Source organism: Danio rerio, chromosome 15, assembly GCF_049306965.1.
Source record: "Danio rerio strain Tuebingen ecotype United States chromosome 15, GRCz12tu, whole genome shotgun sequence".
NCBI lineage: Eukaryota > Metazoa > Chordata > Actinopteri > Cypriniformes > Danionidae > Danio > Danio rerio.
The window spans coordinates 2,081,147-2,097,742 of record NC_133190.1 but is presented as its reverse complement, the minus strand read 5'-3'; the positions used below and the strand labels follow the sequence as shown (position 1 = coordinate 2,097,742).

Sequence of the window (16,596 nt, the reverse complement as noted above, 5' to 3'; positions counted from 1 at the left end):
TTTGACGGTCCATGCGCAGAGCGCAAAACGCAGGGCGCAAACGCTTTCAGGGCGTGTCAGGACTCGTTTTTGCTAATTTAAGGACGGGAAAATCCGCTTTGCACCGTGACGCATGGGCTAAAAGGGTTGAGTTTATTTTCTTAATGAGTTATAGGTGTGTTTTGAGAATAAACCAATTAGAGTCTCATCTCCCATTCCCTTTAAGAATGTTTTGCTGCAAGAGGGATTGGTCCACTTCACAGCATAGATGGCATCATGAGGAAAGAACATTATGGAGAAATACTGAAGCAACAATTCAAGACATCAGCCAGGGAATTAAAACTTGGCCACAAATGGGTCTTCCAAACAGACCATGACCCTAAGCATACTGCCAAGTTAGTTCAAATGTACTTTAAGGACAACAGAGTGAATGTTTTGGAGTGGCCATCACAAAGCCCTGATCTCAATCCTATAGAAAATCTGTGGGCAGAGTTGAAGAAGCTTGTGCGAGCAAGACAGCCTATAAATCTGACTCAGTTACACCAATTATGTCAGGAGGAATGGGCCAAAATTCCTGCACACTATTGTGAGAAGCTTGTGGAAGGAGACACAAAACATTTGACCAAAGTTATACAGTTTAAATGCAAAGCTAAAAAATACTGAGGAAATGTGTGTAAACTTTTGACTGTCTAGAAATTAATTTAAAAAAATAAAAATAAAAATTCTTTCATTATTCTGGCCTTTAGCAAATGTAAATAATTTAGGTAATCCTAACGGACCTAAAATAGTAAACGTTTAGTATGATTTACCATCAGACTTTTTTTTTAAATGGTTATGCTCCTATTTTAAGAGTATTTTGTAAACTTTTGGTTTCAATTGTATGTTTAGGAATGTGTTGAAAAAAGTCTTCCTTTCGTTAAACAGAAATTGGGGGACAAAATATCCAGGAGGGCGGAAAATTTCAACTTCAGCTGTACATGCCAGGGGTTGTCAAAACATAAAGAAACATGGGTCACTTGTATAATACTTATAACTATATAGAAATGAAGAGTTTAATGCAAAAACCTCTAAATGCCATTTAGATTTCTATCGAAACTGAACATTTTTTTATCTGCCTGTTTGGTTTATGTTGAGTTATTTCACTTTAAAGTAAATAAAAATAACTTATTCTTTGGCATAAAAGTGATATTACTGATCCTACACACTGACAAAACTGCTAATTTTAGAAGAATAATTAAGACGGCAATTAGAAGTTTGTGCATCTGAACTCTTCAAATATACATCCGCAGATCTCAACTAAGATTAAGGCCAGCTTTTCCTTACTTCTAATCAAGTGTCGTTGTTAGCGTGTCCAAGAAAGAAAGTTGTTGTTGTTTTTAATTCTGTCATGATGATCTCAGGGGTTCAGTGTGTGTTTTTTGGTAGCTACGGGTGACGAACACACAGCCTGAGTGGAAATAGCAGAAATCTGAGAGTATATAAATCCACAAGACCGAGCTCCTCCGAGTCAAACCGTTATTTGATTCACATTCGTTTAGCAAATGAGTGTCCGGTTTTAAACTATTGTACACATTAGATCTGATTCATCTTAAATGGTTGTTTAGTAGTATTGTACACATTATTCTCAAAAAAAAAAAAAAAACATTTTGCTCAAGCTACTTACTTAAAACCAGCTGAAACATCACAATCGTTGAGTTTTTTCAGGGTTTACCTTTTTGTTGTTGTGTTTTATGTTCATCTTACAAACTAATAAGTTCACAAAATTCTTTCATGTTGACCCAACACAAATTGATCCGCATTTTTACAGTGCATATTATGTAAATGTATGTATATTGCTATGTTCATTTTGTACAACTGACTGATTTGTGTGCAAATCTGACTTATGTTCATCTATCCAGTTGACAAAATGGCAGCAAACGAGACTGATGTGTATGCTGAAAATGTGTTCCTCTGCTTTCCGCTTCGCCTAGACTCCTGCCTCAGTGCGCAGCGCCTTACTACAGTGAAGGTGGCTATGTACATATTAATGCTTCTCATTATATTTCTAACAGTTTTCGGCAACCTGCTGGTCGTCGTCTCCATCTCATACTTTAAACATCTGCAGTCTCCAACTCATCTGATCGTTCAGTCTCTGGCTGCATGCGACTGTCTCCTGGGCTCTTTGGTCATGCCTTACAGCATGGTGAGATCTATTGAAGGGTGCTGGTATTTAGGAGACGTTATTTGTAAAGTGCATTCAAGCTTGGACATGACTCTCTCAATCTCTTCTAAAATGCACCTGAGTTTAATATCCGTGGACAGGTACTGGGCAATCTGTGACCCTTTAATGTACAGAACGAGAGTCACAAATTACAGCATAACTGTGTTTATTATGTGTGCGTGGCTGTTTGCGTTTGTGTACAGCTTTTCCATTGTGTTTTCAGAGGTGAATCTGATAGGTCTGGAAGTACTCGTCTTACAAATATCCTGTTTGGGAAGTTGCGTACTTTTATTCAACAAACCCTCAGCTCTTATTTGCTCGATTCTGACATTTTTCCTGCCCGGTGCTATTATGAGCTCTCTGTATGTAAAGATCTTTCGCGTTGCGAGCAAACACGCAAAGGTTTTATCAGAAAGAGTCTCTGTGTTGGAGATTAAGAGCCAGACGTACGCGCAGAGAGAAAGAAAGGCTGCCAAAATAGTGGCCATTGTCGTAGGTGCTTTTTTGTTATGCTGGCTGCCTTTTTTTGTGGCCACTGCTCTCGACCCCTTCCTCGATTTCTGGACTCCGGCTGATGTCTTTGATGCTTTGGTTTGGTTCGGGTATTTTAATTCCACCTGTAACCCATTGATATATGGCTTTTTTTATCCACGCTTTCAGAAGGCATTCAAAATCCTGATGTCGACTGTTATGTGTGGATCCAGCAGCTCCAGAACACTGGCGTTTGGATGAATCTGTTGCTTTAATCTGAGTTAGGAAAGGAAGTATTGATTATCATATTGAATCACTGCATTTTATTAAACTCATTGCAACATTTAACTATTAAAATTAACCCCAGCTGTCCCCTTTTTTGCATAACTGTTTCTTCTGCTGCTGAAATAAATGGGCTTTTACAATTGTCATGTATTTAGGAAAACTGATATTTGTAATGTTTGACTTGTTGGTTTAAAAAGAGAAGGAAAAAAGTGTTGATTTGCAGGGCGTACTGATTATGTACCCATCAGTGTTGCATATACTGTAATATTCATACGCTAATAATCACACAGTAACAATAGTTATGCATGTCATATGTTTATATATATATATATATATATGTATATATAAACATATGACATGCATGATTATTGTTACTATGTGATTATTAGTATAATTAAATATATATAAAATGGTCCAGAATTTGTCCTTTTAATTATTTAATATAATTTAGTATTATATATTATATTTATCATATAATTCATATAATATATATATATATATATGTGTGTGTGTGTGTGTGTGTGTGTGTGTGTGTGTGTGTGTGTGTGTGTGTGTGTGTGTGTGTATATATATATATATATATATATATATATATATATATATATATATATATTGTAATAAAGTGTAATTTAAAATAACTCTGGCCAGTAATTCGAATCCAATAGAGCCTCAAAGCCACAGTAATGTGACGCAAGTCACGTGACATAAACCACTGTTTGAATCTTTGATGCGTCATCCATACTAAGTAACGCTATGGGTCGAAAAGAGCAAGAAGGCAGAGAAGGTGTGAAGCACCAGAAGCGGACCATATTAAATGAATTTGAACATATTTTGACTATTGTTGATATCCTGGAATTTGTTAATGCTTTTTAAGAGGCTAGAAAAAATCTGAAGAATTCATTATTACTGTTGTATTATTATTATTATTATAAATATCATTATTAATATTATTATCATTATTATTATTATGTTTTTTAATTGACCAAAATTGTGACCTTGGACAGTTGAACATGTTAGCTAGTTTGCTTTTTTGTCTAATAAATGACAGTAGGCTACAGTTTTTTTTACTTTAAAATTTAACAGATTGCTATGTTTTGCTAATGATATATGATGTATTTTAAAAATTAGTGTTATTTGATTTTTTTTTATTGCAATTTTTTTGGAAATATTTTTAGTACATCAAAAAGTGTGGTTATGATGACATCTGACTAGCTAATCCAGCAAAAAAAAAAAAATCAGTAAATGCAGTTAAATAGAAACTATATATGCAAAATAGAGACGTATATATGCAAAAAGGTCCAAAAAAAGAACCACCCCTTTCACCAGGCTAGCTACAGGCCTGTATGTATATGTATGTATATATATATATATATATATATATATATATATATATATATATATATATATATATATATATATATATAAGAAAATTAGATCTAATTTGTACCAATTAGATCGTACGAATTCATACGAATTAGCCACTAAATCAAAAAGTTACGAATTGTCATGAGATTGTGTTGGTACAGGCGGCAAAGTATCAATAACAACAGGGAGACAAGGCGAGGATCAAAACACAGGAAAGAATAGACAAAGAACACTTAGAAAAACAAGACTCAGCCCAGATGTGCGTGTGCTGTTTATATAAGCCCCTTTCACACATACAGACCTTTCCGGAAAATTGCCGGCATTTTTCCGGAAAGGTGTGTGTGTGTGAACAGGCCCTTTTTGAAAATACCGGTAAATTCGTTCTGGCTATTTTCCGGAAAGAGAAGTTGTAACATTACCGGTAATTTGCCGGAATGCTGCGCTATGTGAATGCAGAAGGAAGATTGCCGGAAAGCGCATGTGCACGTCTAGAACGTGCTGACGTGAGACGTCTGCTTTAGCCAATCAGAACAGTCAGACGCATTAACATCCGCGCGGTTTATGAGAATAAAAGCCTTTGAATATTTTACCAGACACATTTAGCTGCTAGAAGTTAGTCAGATAACGATTATATGTTCATCTTAATGCCAACTGTGTAAATAATCATCGATAAGATGCTTATGATAAGCCGCTGTTTGTTTACCTCCAAGCTTTGCGTGTGCCCGTGAAACAGCCCGTGAGCGCCATCAAACACATTTCATGTACATCTCATCTATGTGTTTTTATCGAAGTTGTTCACAACACTGATCATCCACAGAGTTTGTGATGTAGTCAAATGTTTACAAACACAAGCATAGGCGTTTAGAGCTCATTTCTGGATAATGATGTCAGAATTTACCGGTATTTTGGAATGGATGTGTGAATGCTCTTTTCCGGAAAAATTCCGTAACGTCCTCGCCTGTGTGAACAGCGCTTTTTTGAACTTACCGGTAAAGTCGTTCCGGAAATTTTCCATATATTTACTGGTATCACTGTGTGAAAGGGGCTACAGTCATTGAATCAGTCCAAGAATAGTTTCAGCTGTGTGTGTTTGCAATCAGCAGAAAACCGGAACAGGTGTGAGTGTGTGGTGCATGACAGGACTTGTAGTTCCTTTGGTGGCAGGTGTGTAGTTCTCCAGCAATCTGTACGGACTAGATCGCTGGTGATTGTGACAGAGGTAAAACAGTAACTTGAAAGGAACATCCAACTCATGTAAACTCCTTACCATTAAGATCCAGTTTGGTTTCCTGACCTTTAGGAGACAGAGCTGTTTATTTTGTCTTCATTTGAAAAACATATAATAAGGAGAACAGCCTTTTTAATGGAGAATAAATCCACTCCATCTACTATCAAGGAAAATGAGAATGTGTCTTGCTTTGAGAGGAAATATCCTCACGAGTTGGGGCATTTTATGCTTATTGCATTATGTAAATAAATAAATAAGGTATCTAGAATAATGCACTTTTCAGAGTCTATCCATCATTGTTTCATCGCACTATGTCCTTTACAAGAGGAGGGATAAGTGCCTCCATCTCCCCTGTCTTCTTTCGGACATGCTCTCATCTTTCTTATGCTGCCAAACTGGAGCTGGTGTAATTTAATTGAATGCGGCTATCTCAGAAATTGGCCACACGAGTTTTTATTGCATTATGCCACAAGCATGACCTGTAGAAAGCAAATGTTGCCGTAATTGTTTTATCTTCCGCTCTGCTGCTGTCCAATAAAAAGTACAGTTTATGTGTATGGTAATAACCCGAAACAAAGCGAAATCATTTGTGATGCTTGGATAAGAGGTGTCTGCGTCAGCCATTGCTCAGCTCTAGTTTAAGACACTTTGCCTACACAATTCAACTTCTTTAGTCTTTCAGATGTGTTTAATAACTACAGGTGAATGTGGAATGTGATTTGGGGGAAGCAAAATAATCTTGTTTTTCCTTTTGACATAAAATGATTTAGCTTATCCCGTTGGCAGATTATTTTGCTTGTTTTAAGGAAAAACTTCATTTTGGCATATTATTTCTGAAAACAAGACAGCATGTTTTGCTTGCTTGAAAAATTCTTCTTCATTTAAGAACTTTTGAATATTTGGACTAGAAACAAGACAAACAATCTAAGTAAGAAAAGCATTTTTTGCAGTGCAGTCAGTGCAAACCTCTCATCAGTATCTTTAAAGGGTCACGAAACACCAGAACACATGTGTTTGAGCTGTTGACAGTGGTATATGTGTCCCACACTGCTAAAAACACTATTAGGACACCTATATTTCACTAAAAAGTGTAAATTGGTTGTTTTGCGTTATTTCAAGCAAATTTGTACTTCCGGTTTGAAACTAAATTTTGAAGCTGCGTCACGGTCATGAGATAATAGCGTGTATTCCAGCGTGCAGACTGGACGTCTGTGCCAGAGTGTGTCTTATTACGTCTTACAGTGTGATGCATTAATGCATGAGTAAGGCTTGGTTCAAACCAATCAGCGCGCTCTATTGTGCAACTTCATTAATATTCATTAGTGTCACCGTGTTTACACGACAGAGACGCCACGTTGTGTTGGCAAAACAAGCGTGAAGTGTTGCTTTTATAGTTTGCTGCAGTGAAGTTTTGTTTTCATTTTCTCTCTGTGAGAGCTCAGCTGGAGTCACGTGTGGATTAACAGTGTACGCGACGCTCGACAACAATAACTTACGTGTCTAAGGAGGATTATTGTTTACCTGAGAGCTGTTCTCATCTGCAAACGCTGAGATCCGGATTCGCTTGTAGTCTCCTCTAAATAAAGACGCGGCTCTAGTTGCTGGTGATTGTCCTGTCTCTACAGATTTGGTAAGTGAGCGACCAGTGCTCTTTGTTTATTCAGTTTGTTCGTATCGAACTAAGTTAACTATTGCACCGAGTGTAAACATGTTAGCACCACAACCAAACTATAACCTCGTGGAGGATTTTCACCGCATTTTGTGACCGGAATAACACATGCTGCTTTCTGACACTACCTGCCGAGTGCATCTAAGTTTCCGGGAAATGCGGAGGGTTTTTTTCTCTCATTCGCCGTGCGGTATCAAACATTGCATGAAAAATACACGCTTAGAGCAGTTCCTCGAATCAAATATCTCGTTTGTCGCGAGGGACATTCCCTGAATGAAAGAGCCAAACTGCAGTTAAAGTCCAACATTTAATAATTTGGCAAATAATTCGACTACAGATGTCCATGTAGGTTAGACACCATCACTTTCTCCTGTGTGTGTGTATTTTGACTCTGAAACTCGCGCATGCCCAAATAGACACTCCCACACCCTCCCACTTTTCTTCCTCCGACACTCCCCTCTAAACAGAGCTGGACACGCCCACTTTTCTGACTTTTTCCAAAGTAGAGGTGTGAAAACACCCTGCTGAAACGAGGGGGTTTCATGACCCTTTTTTTTTTTATTTCTTCTGAACATGAAGTGTCCTGAACATTAATAGAACATTGAGTGAAGATTATGAACAGAGTAAAGGTTATGAACATGCTCGTCATCAATCTTTCTCTTCACTGCAGGCTTTGATGAAGTCATGATGGGGGTATGACCAAATCTAATTCTGTAATAAAATCTAATTCTTCTCTGTCTGTTCTAATTCAAATTGATTCCAGGTGTGGCCCACACACAAACTCTCCTGCCGACTGCCGGCCTCTCTTCAATTCAATCTTTTTCTGACCGCTGTGCCAGGGGTCAAGTCCTAGGGAAAAAAGTGGGGGAACTCACTCAAAACTTACATTCCCTCACCTTAAAAAAAGGCGTATATATGTATAAATAAAACACCCCCACTCCAGTCTGTATCTACCTATAATATATATAAGATGCAGGCTGTAGCTATGTAGGTGGCAGGCTGCAGATAGGTAGCTAAGTGGCAGGCAGGGGCGGGAACAGCTTACCTTGGTTCTGGCCGGCGCGAGTTCCCTCCTAACACTTCCCGCCCGTCACAGCGTCTAACAAAGGGGCGGGGTGCGTGGTGACGTCACTGGCATCCCCGCCCCTTTGTTTACACGGCGGGCGGGGAATGCCAGTGACCGCTGTGTACGGATAGAATCAGCGGAGCGGGGAGCGCTCTCTCTCCCCGCTCCGCTGATTCTGTCAGTGTACAGCGGTCGGCGCGGGCCACAAAATATTGCACTGAGGGCCGCAAATGGCCTGCGGGCCGCGAGTTTGAGACCTCTGCTCTAGGTGCTCCGGTTTCCCTCTCAAGTCCAAACACATGCTATAGGGGAATTGAATAAACTAAATTGGCCGTAGTGAATGAGTGCGAATTAGAGTGTATGGGTGTTTCCCAGTGATGGGTTGCAGTTGGAAGGGTATTCTTTAAGTAAAACATGCTGGATAAGTTGGCGGTTCATTCCGCTGTGTTAATAAAGTAACTAAACTAAAGGAAAATAAATGAATGGATATTATTTATACATTTGAATCGGGTATTAATATTTTTGATGGCCAAACATGCAGCGTTTGTTAGCGTTAATTAGCGTGTGTGCTTCTGGGTATGCGTGCTCTGTGTCTGATGCCTGAGGTGCTTTTTCAGGGATGAAAGGCTTCTGATGAGGTGTACACTTCAGCCCGTGACAGCTGTATATTAATCTACAAAACTTCAGACAAAGCGTTCTCTCTCTTATTGTCTCCCCGCTTCTCCCCTATCCACTCTCTCATCTGAAAAACACTACAGACCCCAGGGTCCTCCGCATCCGCCTCGGCTACAGGACATAAAACAAAACATTTGTTCACTTTAAGGGCTTTAGCTCTTTTGAAGCCTCACCAGCTGCTTTACCTATCTTTTCTGACTTTTTCCTTTTTAAGTTGTACCATATTGTGACATTTAAACAGAACATCAGCACTTCAAACCAATAACTGAGAGATGAAACGGACAGATTTGAGTTTGGGGAAGCTTTCCGTGTGCGAGGAATATTATAAACATGACACAGATCAACTTCAAACTGAAAGAGCTCACATATTCAAATAAAACTAATTCAGTTTAATGATTAAAAATGAATATGCCAACCTGATTTCACCAAGTAGGACATGTTCCTGGATTAACTGATCTCAACTTCCTTAATCCTTTGTGGCACAGATTCAACAAGCCACTCAATAAGGAGATTTTGCTCCATACTGACATGATAGCATCACGCAGTTGCTGCAGATTTGTCGGCTGCACATTCATAATGCCAATCTCCCGTTCCAGCACATCCCAAAGGTCTCTATTGGATTGAGCTCTGGTGACTGTGGAGGCCATTTGAGTACAGTGAACTCATTGTCATGTTCAAGAAACCAGTCTGAGATGATTGAGCTTTATGACATGGTGCGTTATCCTGCTGGAAGTAGCCATTAGAAGATGAGTACACTGTGCTCAAAAAGGGATGGACATGGTCAGCAGCAATACTCAGGTAGGCTGTGGCGTTGGCAAGATGCTCAAGTGGTAGTAATGGACCCAAAATGTGCAAGAAAATCTCCCCCACACCATTACACCACCACCACCAGCCTGAACCGCTGATACAAGGCAGGATGGATCCATGCTTTCATGTTGCTGACGCCAAATTCTGACCAGACCATCCGAATGTGTCAGCAGAAATGGAGACTCATCAGAGCAGGCAACGTTTCTCCAATCTTCTATTGTGCAGTTTTGGTGAGTCTGTGTGAATTGTAGCCTCAGTTTCCTGTTCTTAGCTGACAGGAGCGGCACCCGGTGTGCTCTTCTGCTGCTGTAGCCCATCCGCCTCAAGGTTGGACGTGTTGTGTGTTCAGAGATGCTCTTCTGCAGAGCTCGGTTGTAACGAGTGCTTATTTGAGTTACTGTTGCCTTTCTATCAGCTGGAACCAGTCTGGCCATTCTCCGCTGACATCAACAAGGCATTTGCGGCCACAGAACTGCCGCTCACTGGATATTTCCTCTTTTTTTTTAAAGACCATTTTCTGTAAACCCTAGAGATGGTTGTGTGAGGCGATTGTGCTACCCACTGCTCCATCGTGCTGCCCCAAAGCTTCAGAGAAGACTTTTTGCTTGCATCCAATTTTCAAGTGTCTTGATTGGCTTACAGTGTGAGGTGTTTGTACTGTCTGATAGGCCACAATCAAAAAGGTTTAATAAATATCACACATAGTGAGCTATAAGATATTTCATAGTACAACGAGTAATGCGTGTATGTGTGTGTATATACACATACATATATACATGCACACACAGTACTTGTCAAAAACTTACTTGTCAAAAGTTTGGGGTCAGTTTTTTTTTTTTTTTTTAACAAAATGATTCTGTTTAGCAAGGCAGCATTTATTAAATGTAAAAAAAATAAATTAATTACTTATTTATTAAATATTTATTGATTACTAATTGTATGTAGTTTCAGATGAAATGATTACTCCAGTCATTATTGTTTTTATTACTATTACCATTAATAATAATAATATATATTAATAATTTAACAACACATATATATAAATACATATATGCACAAAAAATACAAAAGAAGGAGAAAAATCTAATTCGCCATTTAAGCCTGGAAGTTTTCTTTCACCCTAGCTGTCTCCACTCCTTTAAGAATTAAAATATGCTGTAATGTTATCACGTGTTCTGACGCGCGGTGGCGCTAAAAACCAACAAATGCTTTCATTCGTCTCACTTTTCATGACGTGCTCCCTGCATACACCACTACCACTACCAGTTAGGTTAAAATTTCAAGTTCATGTACATTTTAGCGCAGTGAGACCAGCGTTTTCTATGCGTAAATCTGGACTTTAAATGCACATTTACATTTTACAGGAAAAAAAATAATTTGATATAGCATATCTGATCATCACCTAGTCGTCATATCACATAAAGACATGAACTTGATGTGTCGACCTGCAAGAAATACGACATATTTTCTGATTTAGAATCAATAAGTGTGTCTGCAAACTCACTCAATCAATGCATCTCAATTATAATCTAATTTCTCGACATCTAGTATGACAAACATATCTACTAAAAATGCCTGAGAATGATGTTAGATACTACTAGTAGTATTTTCATAGGGTCTCGTTCTGCTGATACATCTGTATGAATGCTGAGCAAACAGAGCCCTGCCCACCGCGCCGTGTACAGTAGTAGTAAAGTCGACAGTGTGAAGAAGGACGCGCACAGTCGGTTTAATGTATTCTTTCCATTTCAAAGTGATCAATAGCATTACGGATTAGTGGCACACACTGCAGGGTTTTCCTCCCGAATGCACACGAGAAGAAATGGCAGCGGAATCGACCCGGAGATTTACGAAGAGCCTGCTGAAGCCGGGGAGCGCAGCGGAGATTCGGCAAACCGCTTCCAGCGCCGTGAGGAACGCTACTATAACGGTAAAGAGCGCCTTTCTTTGGCTTTTCATAGCTGTTTTTGTGTGTGAAGAGCTTCATACATCGAGACCTAAACAGACAATACAGTTTGGTCAAATGTTGTATCGTCTGAACGCGTGAAGTAAGGTCAACCGCCAGATTTATTCTGCGACAAATGATTATGGAAGTTATAAATGGACACGCTGGGTGGTTGTAAATGGCTAGACCCTTAATAGACTCTTGTTTTGAATTCATTTAATTATTGTTATTCCACCAAATAAACTCGTTTTAGTGTCAAATGTCTTGTTTTAGTGGATAATGTCCAGCTCACGGTACCTTTCTGTGCATGGTGACGTATATGTTTCGTAGTAAAACGCCGCAGAGGAATGTAGTGCTGGGCATTCATCGAGCTGTGGGTTCTCCATTGAACGTCCACTGCTGGTTCTCCATCCTCGAACACCGCACATTGTGGAGCTGACACACCCACTCAAGGATTTGGAGTTAATGAGCTGATCGGTTTAATCAGTGGCTAATTAAGATGTTTTTAAATAGCTACTGGAGACGGCTGGGAACCGCTGTCAGGATGTGCTCTGTTGCTATTGGAGACAGTGACGATACAGAGGCTGACGGTGTGAATACTGTATTTTTAATCTGCTGTGTTTGTTGTACTATTCGGTGATGTAGATCAATGACTTACGCCATGTGTGAATGTAATGTCTTTCAGTATTTCTGTTCGTTATTGTGGACTGGTTTCACTACAGAAAAGCTTAAAGGGATAGTTCACTCATTTATCATTTACTTATTCTTTAATTGTTCCAAACCTGTTTGAGTTTCTTTTTTTCCGCTGATCACAAATGAAGAAGCAAGCAGCAAACATGTAAACAAACAGTGTTTGTTTTGTTTTCGACTATGACCTGTCAACATTGGGATGTAAAAGTAAGAGACATCCTTATTACTAAATATTAGTCCTGATTATGTTCATGAGCTGTTTCATTGTTAATAAACAGTTGAAACAGTCAGTAATATGCTTTATTATTATTTACAAAATAGTAAACAGTAGAAAAATCTGCAAATAAATTAGCAAAGAGTTTAGCCTATTAAAATGAGAAGCTATTATAAAGAAATTGAATCTCATTAACTCAACAATTGGGGGACGCAGTGGCGCAGTAGGTAGTGCTGACGCCTCACAGCAAAAAGGTTGCTGGGTTGCAGGTTCAAGCCTTGGCTGGGTCAGTTGGTGTTACTGTGTGGAGTTTGCATGTTCTCCCTGTGTTTGCTCCGTTTTCCGTTTGTGTGTGTGGATGTTTCCCAGAGATGGGTTGCGGTTGGAAGGGCATCCACTGCTTTAAAACGTGCTGGATAAGTTGGCGGTTCATTCCGCTGTGGTGACCCTGGATTAATAAAAGGACTAAGCTGAAACGAGAATGAATCAATCAATCAATCAACAAGTAGAAATATGGGAAAATATCTTTACCGGTTGATAGCGGGAGAATCCCAGGAAAAACCTGAGGGGTGGCAGGTATTTACACTCTCAGAAAAAATGGTACAATGTTGTACCAAACCCTTGTCACTGGGGCAGTACCTTTTTATGGAACAGAATTGTACTTTAAGGCAAAGAAACAAATTTGTTCCACTGCAGTTTGTGCCTTTAAGGACGTGATTTGTACCATGGGAAACCTAATGTACCTTTGGTTTTTAAAACCTGCAGATGAAATATTGTACATAAATGGTTCATATACCTCAGGGAGATATATTAGCACCTAAAAAGTACAAAATTGTACCTCTTAAATGGATTAGGTTCTAATATATTCTTTTGAGGTACCAATATGGATCCTTTAAGTACAAATGTGTACCTTTTGAAAAGGTGCCACCCCAGTGACAGCTCGCGTACCATTATTTCTGAGAGTGCACTACAGTGACCAGACACTTTGTACCTTAACAGTGTCAAATGTGTTCCTTCAAGAACTATTTAAAGACTTTTTGCTACTTTATTTCCAAAATGCGTCAATATATTTGCAGTAAATATAAAACATTCAATACATTGTTAAACAGTTTTTTTTAAGTTTGTTTTTTGTGTAAATGCAGCTTTTCCGTTTACAATAAAGAATAAAAATACTTTAACATCAATCAAAAGATCTTTTTTTTTTTGCTAAACATTTCACATTTTTTACAAAAATGTGAAAAAATACATTCTCATGTACAATGTAATACTTTTTTTCACTTAAAAGTTATTCTGATTGACTTCATTTTAAAAATAGAAATAGAATTATGCAAAAGTATTGTAACGAGATATACGTGCGGTTTATTCATGAAATAAGTTTGAGAGAATCACGTCCTTATAATCAACACGGCTGGCTCCTTGTTAGCTCCGTAATCAGCCCTATTAGATGATTACAGAAGCATTATAAATAACCTGAGTTTTTCACTCCAGTTATCTTCGTCTTGAAGCTCCCCCCTTTCCACCCCTACATCCTCCCACTTTTTCTGATCGGGCGACACGGTGGCCCAGTGGCTAGCACTGTTGCCTCACAGCAAGAACACCGCCGGTCCAACCTTTCGGGCTGGTCGGTGTTTCTGTGTGGAGTTTGCATGTTCTCCCCGTGTTCGCGTGGGTTTCCCCTGGGTTCCCCGGTTTCCTCCCACCGTCCAAAAACATAAACCATAGCCAATCGACTACAACAAATTATCACCCAACACAACCTGAGTTCACACTTCTCACGGTGACAAGCAGGGGAGTTCTCGAGACCTTTCTGACCTTGAACTCCCCTCTCGCCCTTCTAACAGGAGGGAGCCCCGGGCTCGAGGATATTACGAGCTCAGGGCTTTCTCCCGGGACAGCATGCCAAATACGCTTTATTGATTATCAGCTAAGTGTGAACTCTTGAAACAATATTCTAAATGTATGCAAATACTAAAATGTTTGCTTGATCACTTTGCACATGCAGGACTTTTGCCAGCTTACAAGCGTAGAGAAAAGCAAACGGATATCAATAATGAAACTGTATTTATCAGAAAATGCTCACCAAATGTTTTTTTAAAAATGCCTTGAAGGTTTAGTTCACAATAATTCTAGTTTTGCTTTAATAGTTGTTTTGTATTATAGAATTTGATAATAATGTTTATGAGTTTTTTTTTAACATTTAAAATGATGATTCATGTTTTAATATGGAAATTTTAAAAAAATAAAATCACTTTACCTTTCTAGTAACATTTATTTCATAGATATTGTAATGAAGAAGGAGTTGTCCACACATGTACCTTTTTCATGAGAACATGAGTTCTGTGGCTCAGACTCAACATTGCATATCTCGCAGTGTGACTATTGCAGATGCACACGTTGTAATATCGATGCTGAAACGCTATATAGTGCAGCCTTACTCCACATCTAACTCAGTCACAGTCATGCTTTCAGACAAGACCCAGAATGAAACATGAGTGCGAAGAACGCCAAAAGCTGCCTTACGTCAGGCTTTATTCTGCTGACTGGGTTCTCCAGGCCAACAAGAAAAACACAGTGGCAGTCATTATTCAGTGGTGGCATGAGTCAAACAAACAATTGAAGAACATGTACAAGGCAGAAAGTTGAAGACAGGCAATTCAGACTGAAAAGACCCTCCTAAAGACACCCACATTGTCATCGTGCAACCTATATGCTATATTTAGGACTCAAAGTAAAGGCTTAAACTTCTAAACTAAGTAAATGTTTTAACCCTTGTACTGACTGACTGTATGGGTTTCATTTTAGCGGTTCATTCCGCTAATGGCAAAATCCAGATTAATGAAGAGACTGAGCCAGAAAAAGAAAAGAAAAGAATGAATACAGCTATAGATAAATAAGTAATTTTCAAGAGTTCACACTTAGATACTGCTTGACTATTTAAGCTAGTTTGGCATGCTGTCCCGGGAGAGAACCCTGAGCTCGGTGATAGATGAGCCCAAGGCTCCCGCCTGGTCAATAAGCATTAGGAGGGATATGAGATCAGGTAGTTCTCGATAGCTCCCAAAATAAATCACTATTGGCGCTAATTTGTAGTATGTGCTTGTGACTTTAACTTTGCATGGTTTTTTGGGTGTGGGAGGAAACCGGAGTACCTGGAGAAAACCCACGCGAACACGGGGAGAACATGCAAACTCCGCACAGAGAGTGTCGGTTGGCTCAGCTAGTGTTGAACCAATGACCTCCTTGCTGTGAGGCAACAGTGCTAGCCACTGAGCCGCCGTGACGCCCGAACTGAGGAGGAGGGAGAAGGGAAGGATGGGGGGGTTTTCCAAAAACGAAGATGAGGAATGGAGTTTAGGCTGGATATTTATATTAAATTTAGAGTGATCCGATTGGCTAGTTAGTGATTAGTGATAAGGATCAGCTGTAGTCAATTCTATCACGTGCTCCTCTCGAAATTAGTTTGGGAAACTTCACAAATAAATATACATGCACATTAAAATCTTATCAAACGGCCCCTGTAACTGTCAGTCTCATTCATTCATTTTCCTTCAGCTTAGTGCCTTATTTATCAGGGGTCACCACAGCGGAATGAACTGACAACTATTCCAGCATATGTTTTATACAGCGGTTGCGCTACCAGGCGCAAACTCAGTACTGGGAAACACCAATACACTCTCATATCCACTCACACTCATACAACACGTCCAATTTAGTTAATCAATTCCCCCATAGCGCATGTGTTTAGATTGTAGAGCAAGTCGGAGCACCTGGAGGAAACCCACACCAACATCAGGGCTCGAAATTTACTTTTTTACTTGGTAGCACCGGTGCTCCCAACCTCAAATATTTAGGAGCACCAAAAAAAACTTTAGGAGCCCCCACCAAAAATGATTGAGCACCGCTGCAAATTGTATTTTAAGAGATTTATCATATTTTAAAACAACATCAATAGGACTAATAAAAACCAGAAACAACTATCTAACTAATGCTGAGATGACCTGA

At 39.2% G+C, this 16,596-nt stretch overlaps 2 protein-coding genes across 10 annotated transcripts in view; both read left to right on the top strand.

Moving 5' to 3' along the window:
- The first annotated feature begins 813 nt into the window (after positions 1–813).
- Positions 814–2,911, top strand: taar12m (trace amine associated receptor 12m). Its single transcript, XM_001920809.6, has one exon. It carries the CDS (start codon positions 1,862–1,864, stop codon positions 2,909–2,911), a length of 1,050 nt encoding a protein of 349 aa, XP_001920844.4. The 5' UTR covers positions 814–1,861.
- An 8,491-nt stretch (positions 2,912–11,402) lies between these two features.
- Positions 11,403–16,596, top strand: part of dock10 (dedicator of cytokinesis 10) — a 145,557-nt gene continuing 140,363 nt past the window's right edge. For all 9 annotated transcript variants that reach the window (XM_068213667.2, XM_073924222.1, XM_073924220.1 and 6 more), the window contains exon 1: positions 11,403–11,675. In XM_068213667.2, the coding sequence (XP_068069768.2) occupies positions 11,568–11,675 (108 nt within the window). In that variant the 5' untranslated portion in view covers positions 11,403–11,567. The remainder of the gene's footprint in view (positions 11,676–16,596) is intronic.

Bases quoted from the DNA above. Each gene is read 5' to 3' on its own strand.
- taar12m (XM_001920809.6), top strand. From the start codon at position 1,862: ATGTTCATCTATCCAGTTGACAAAATGGCAGCAAACGAGACTGATGTG.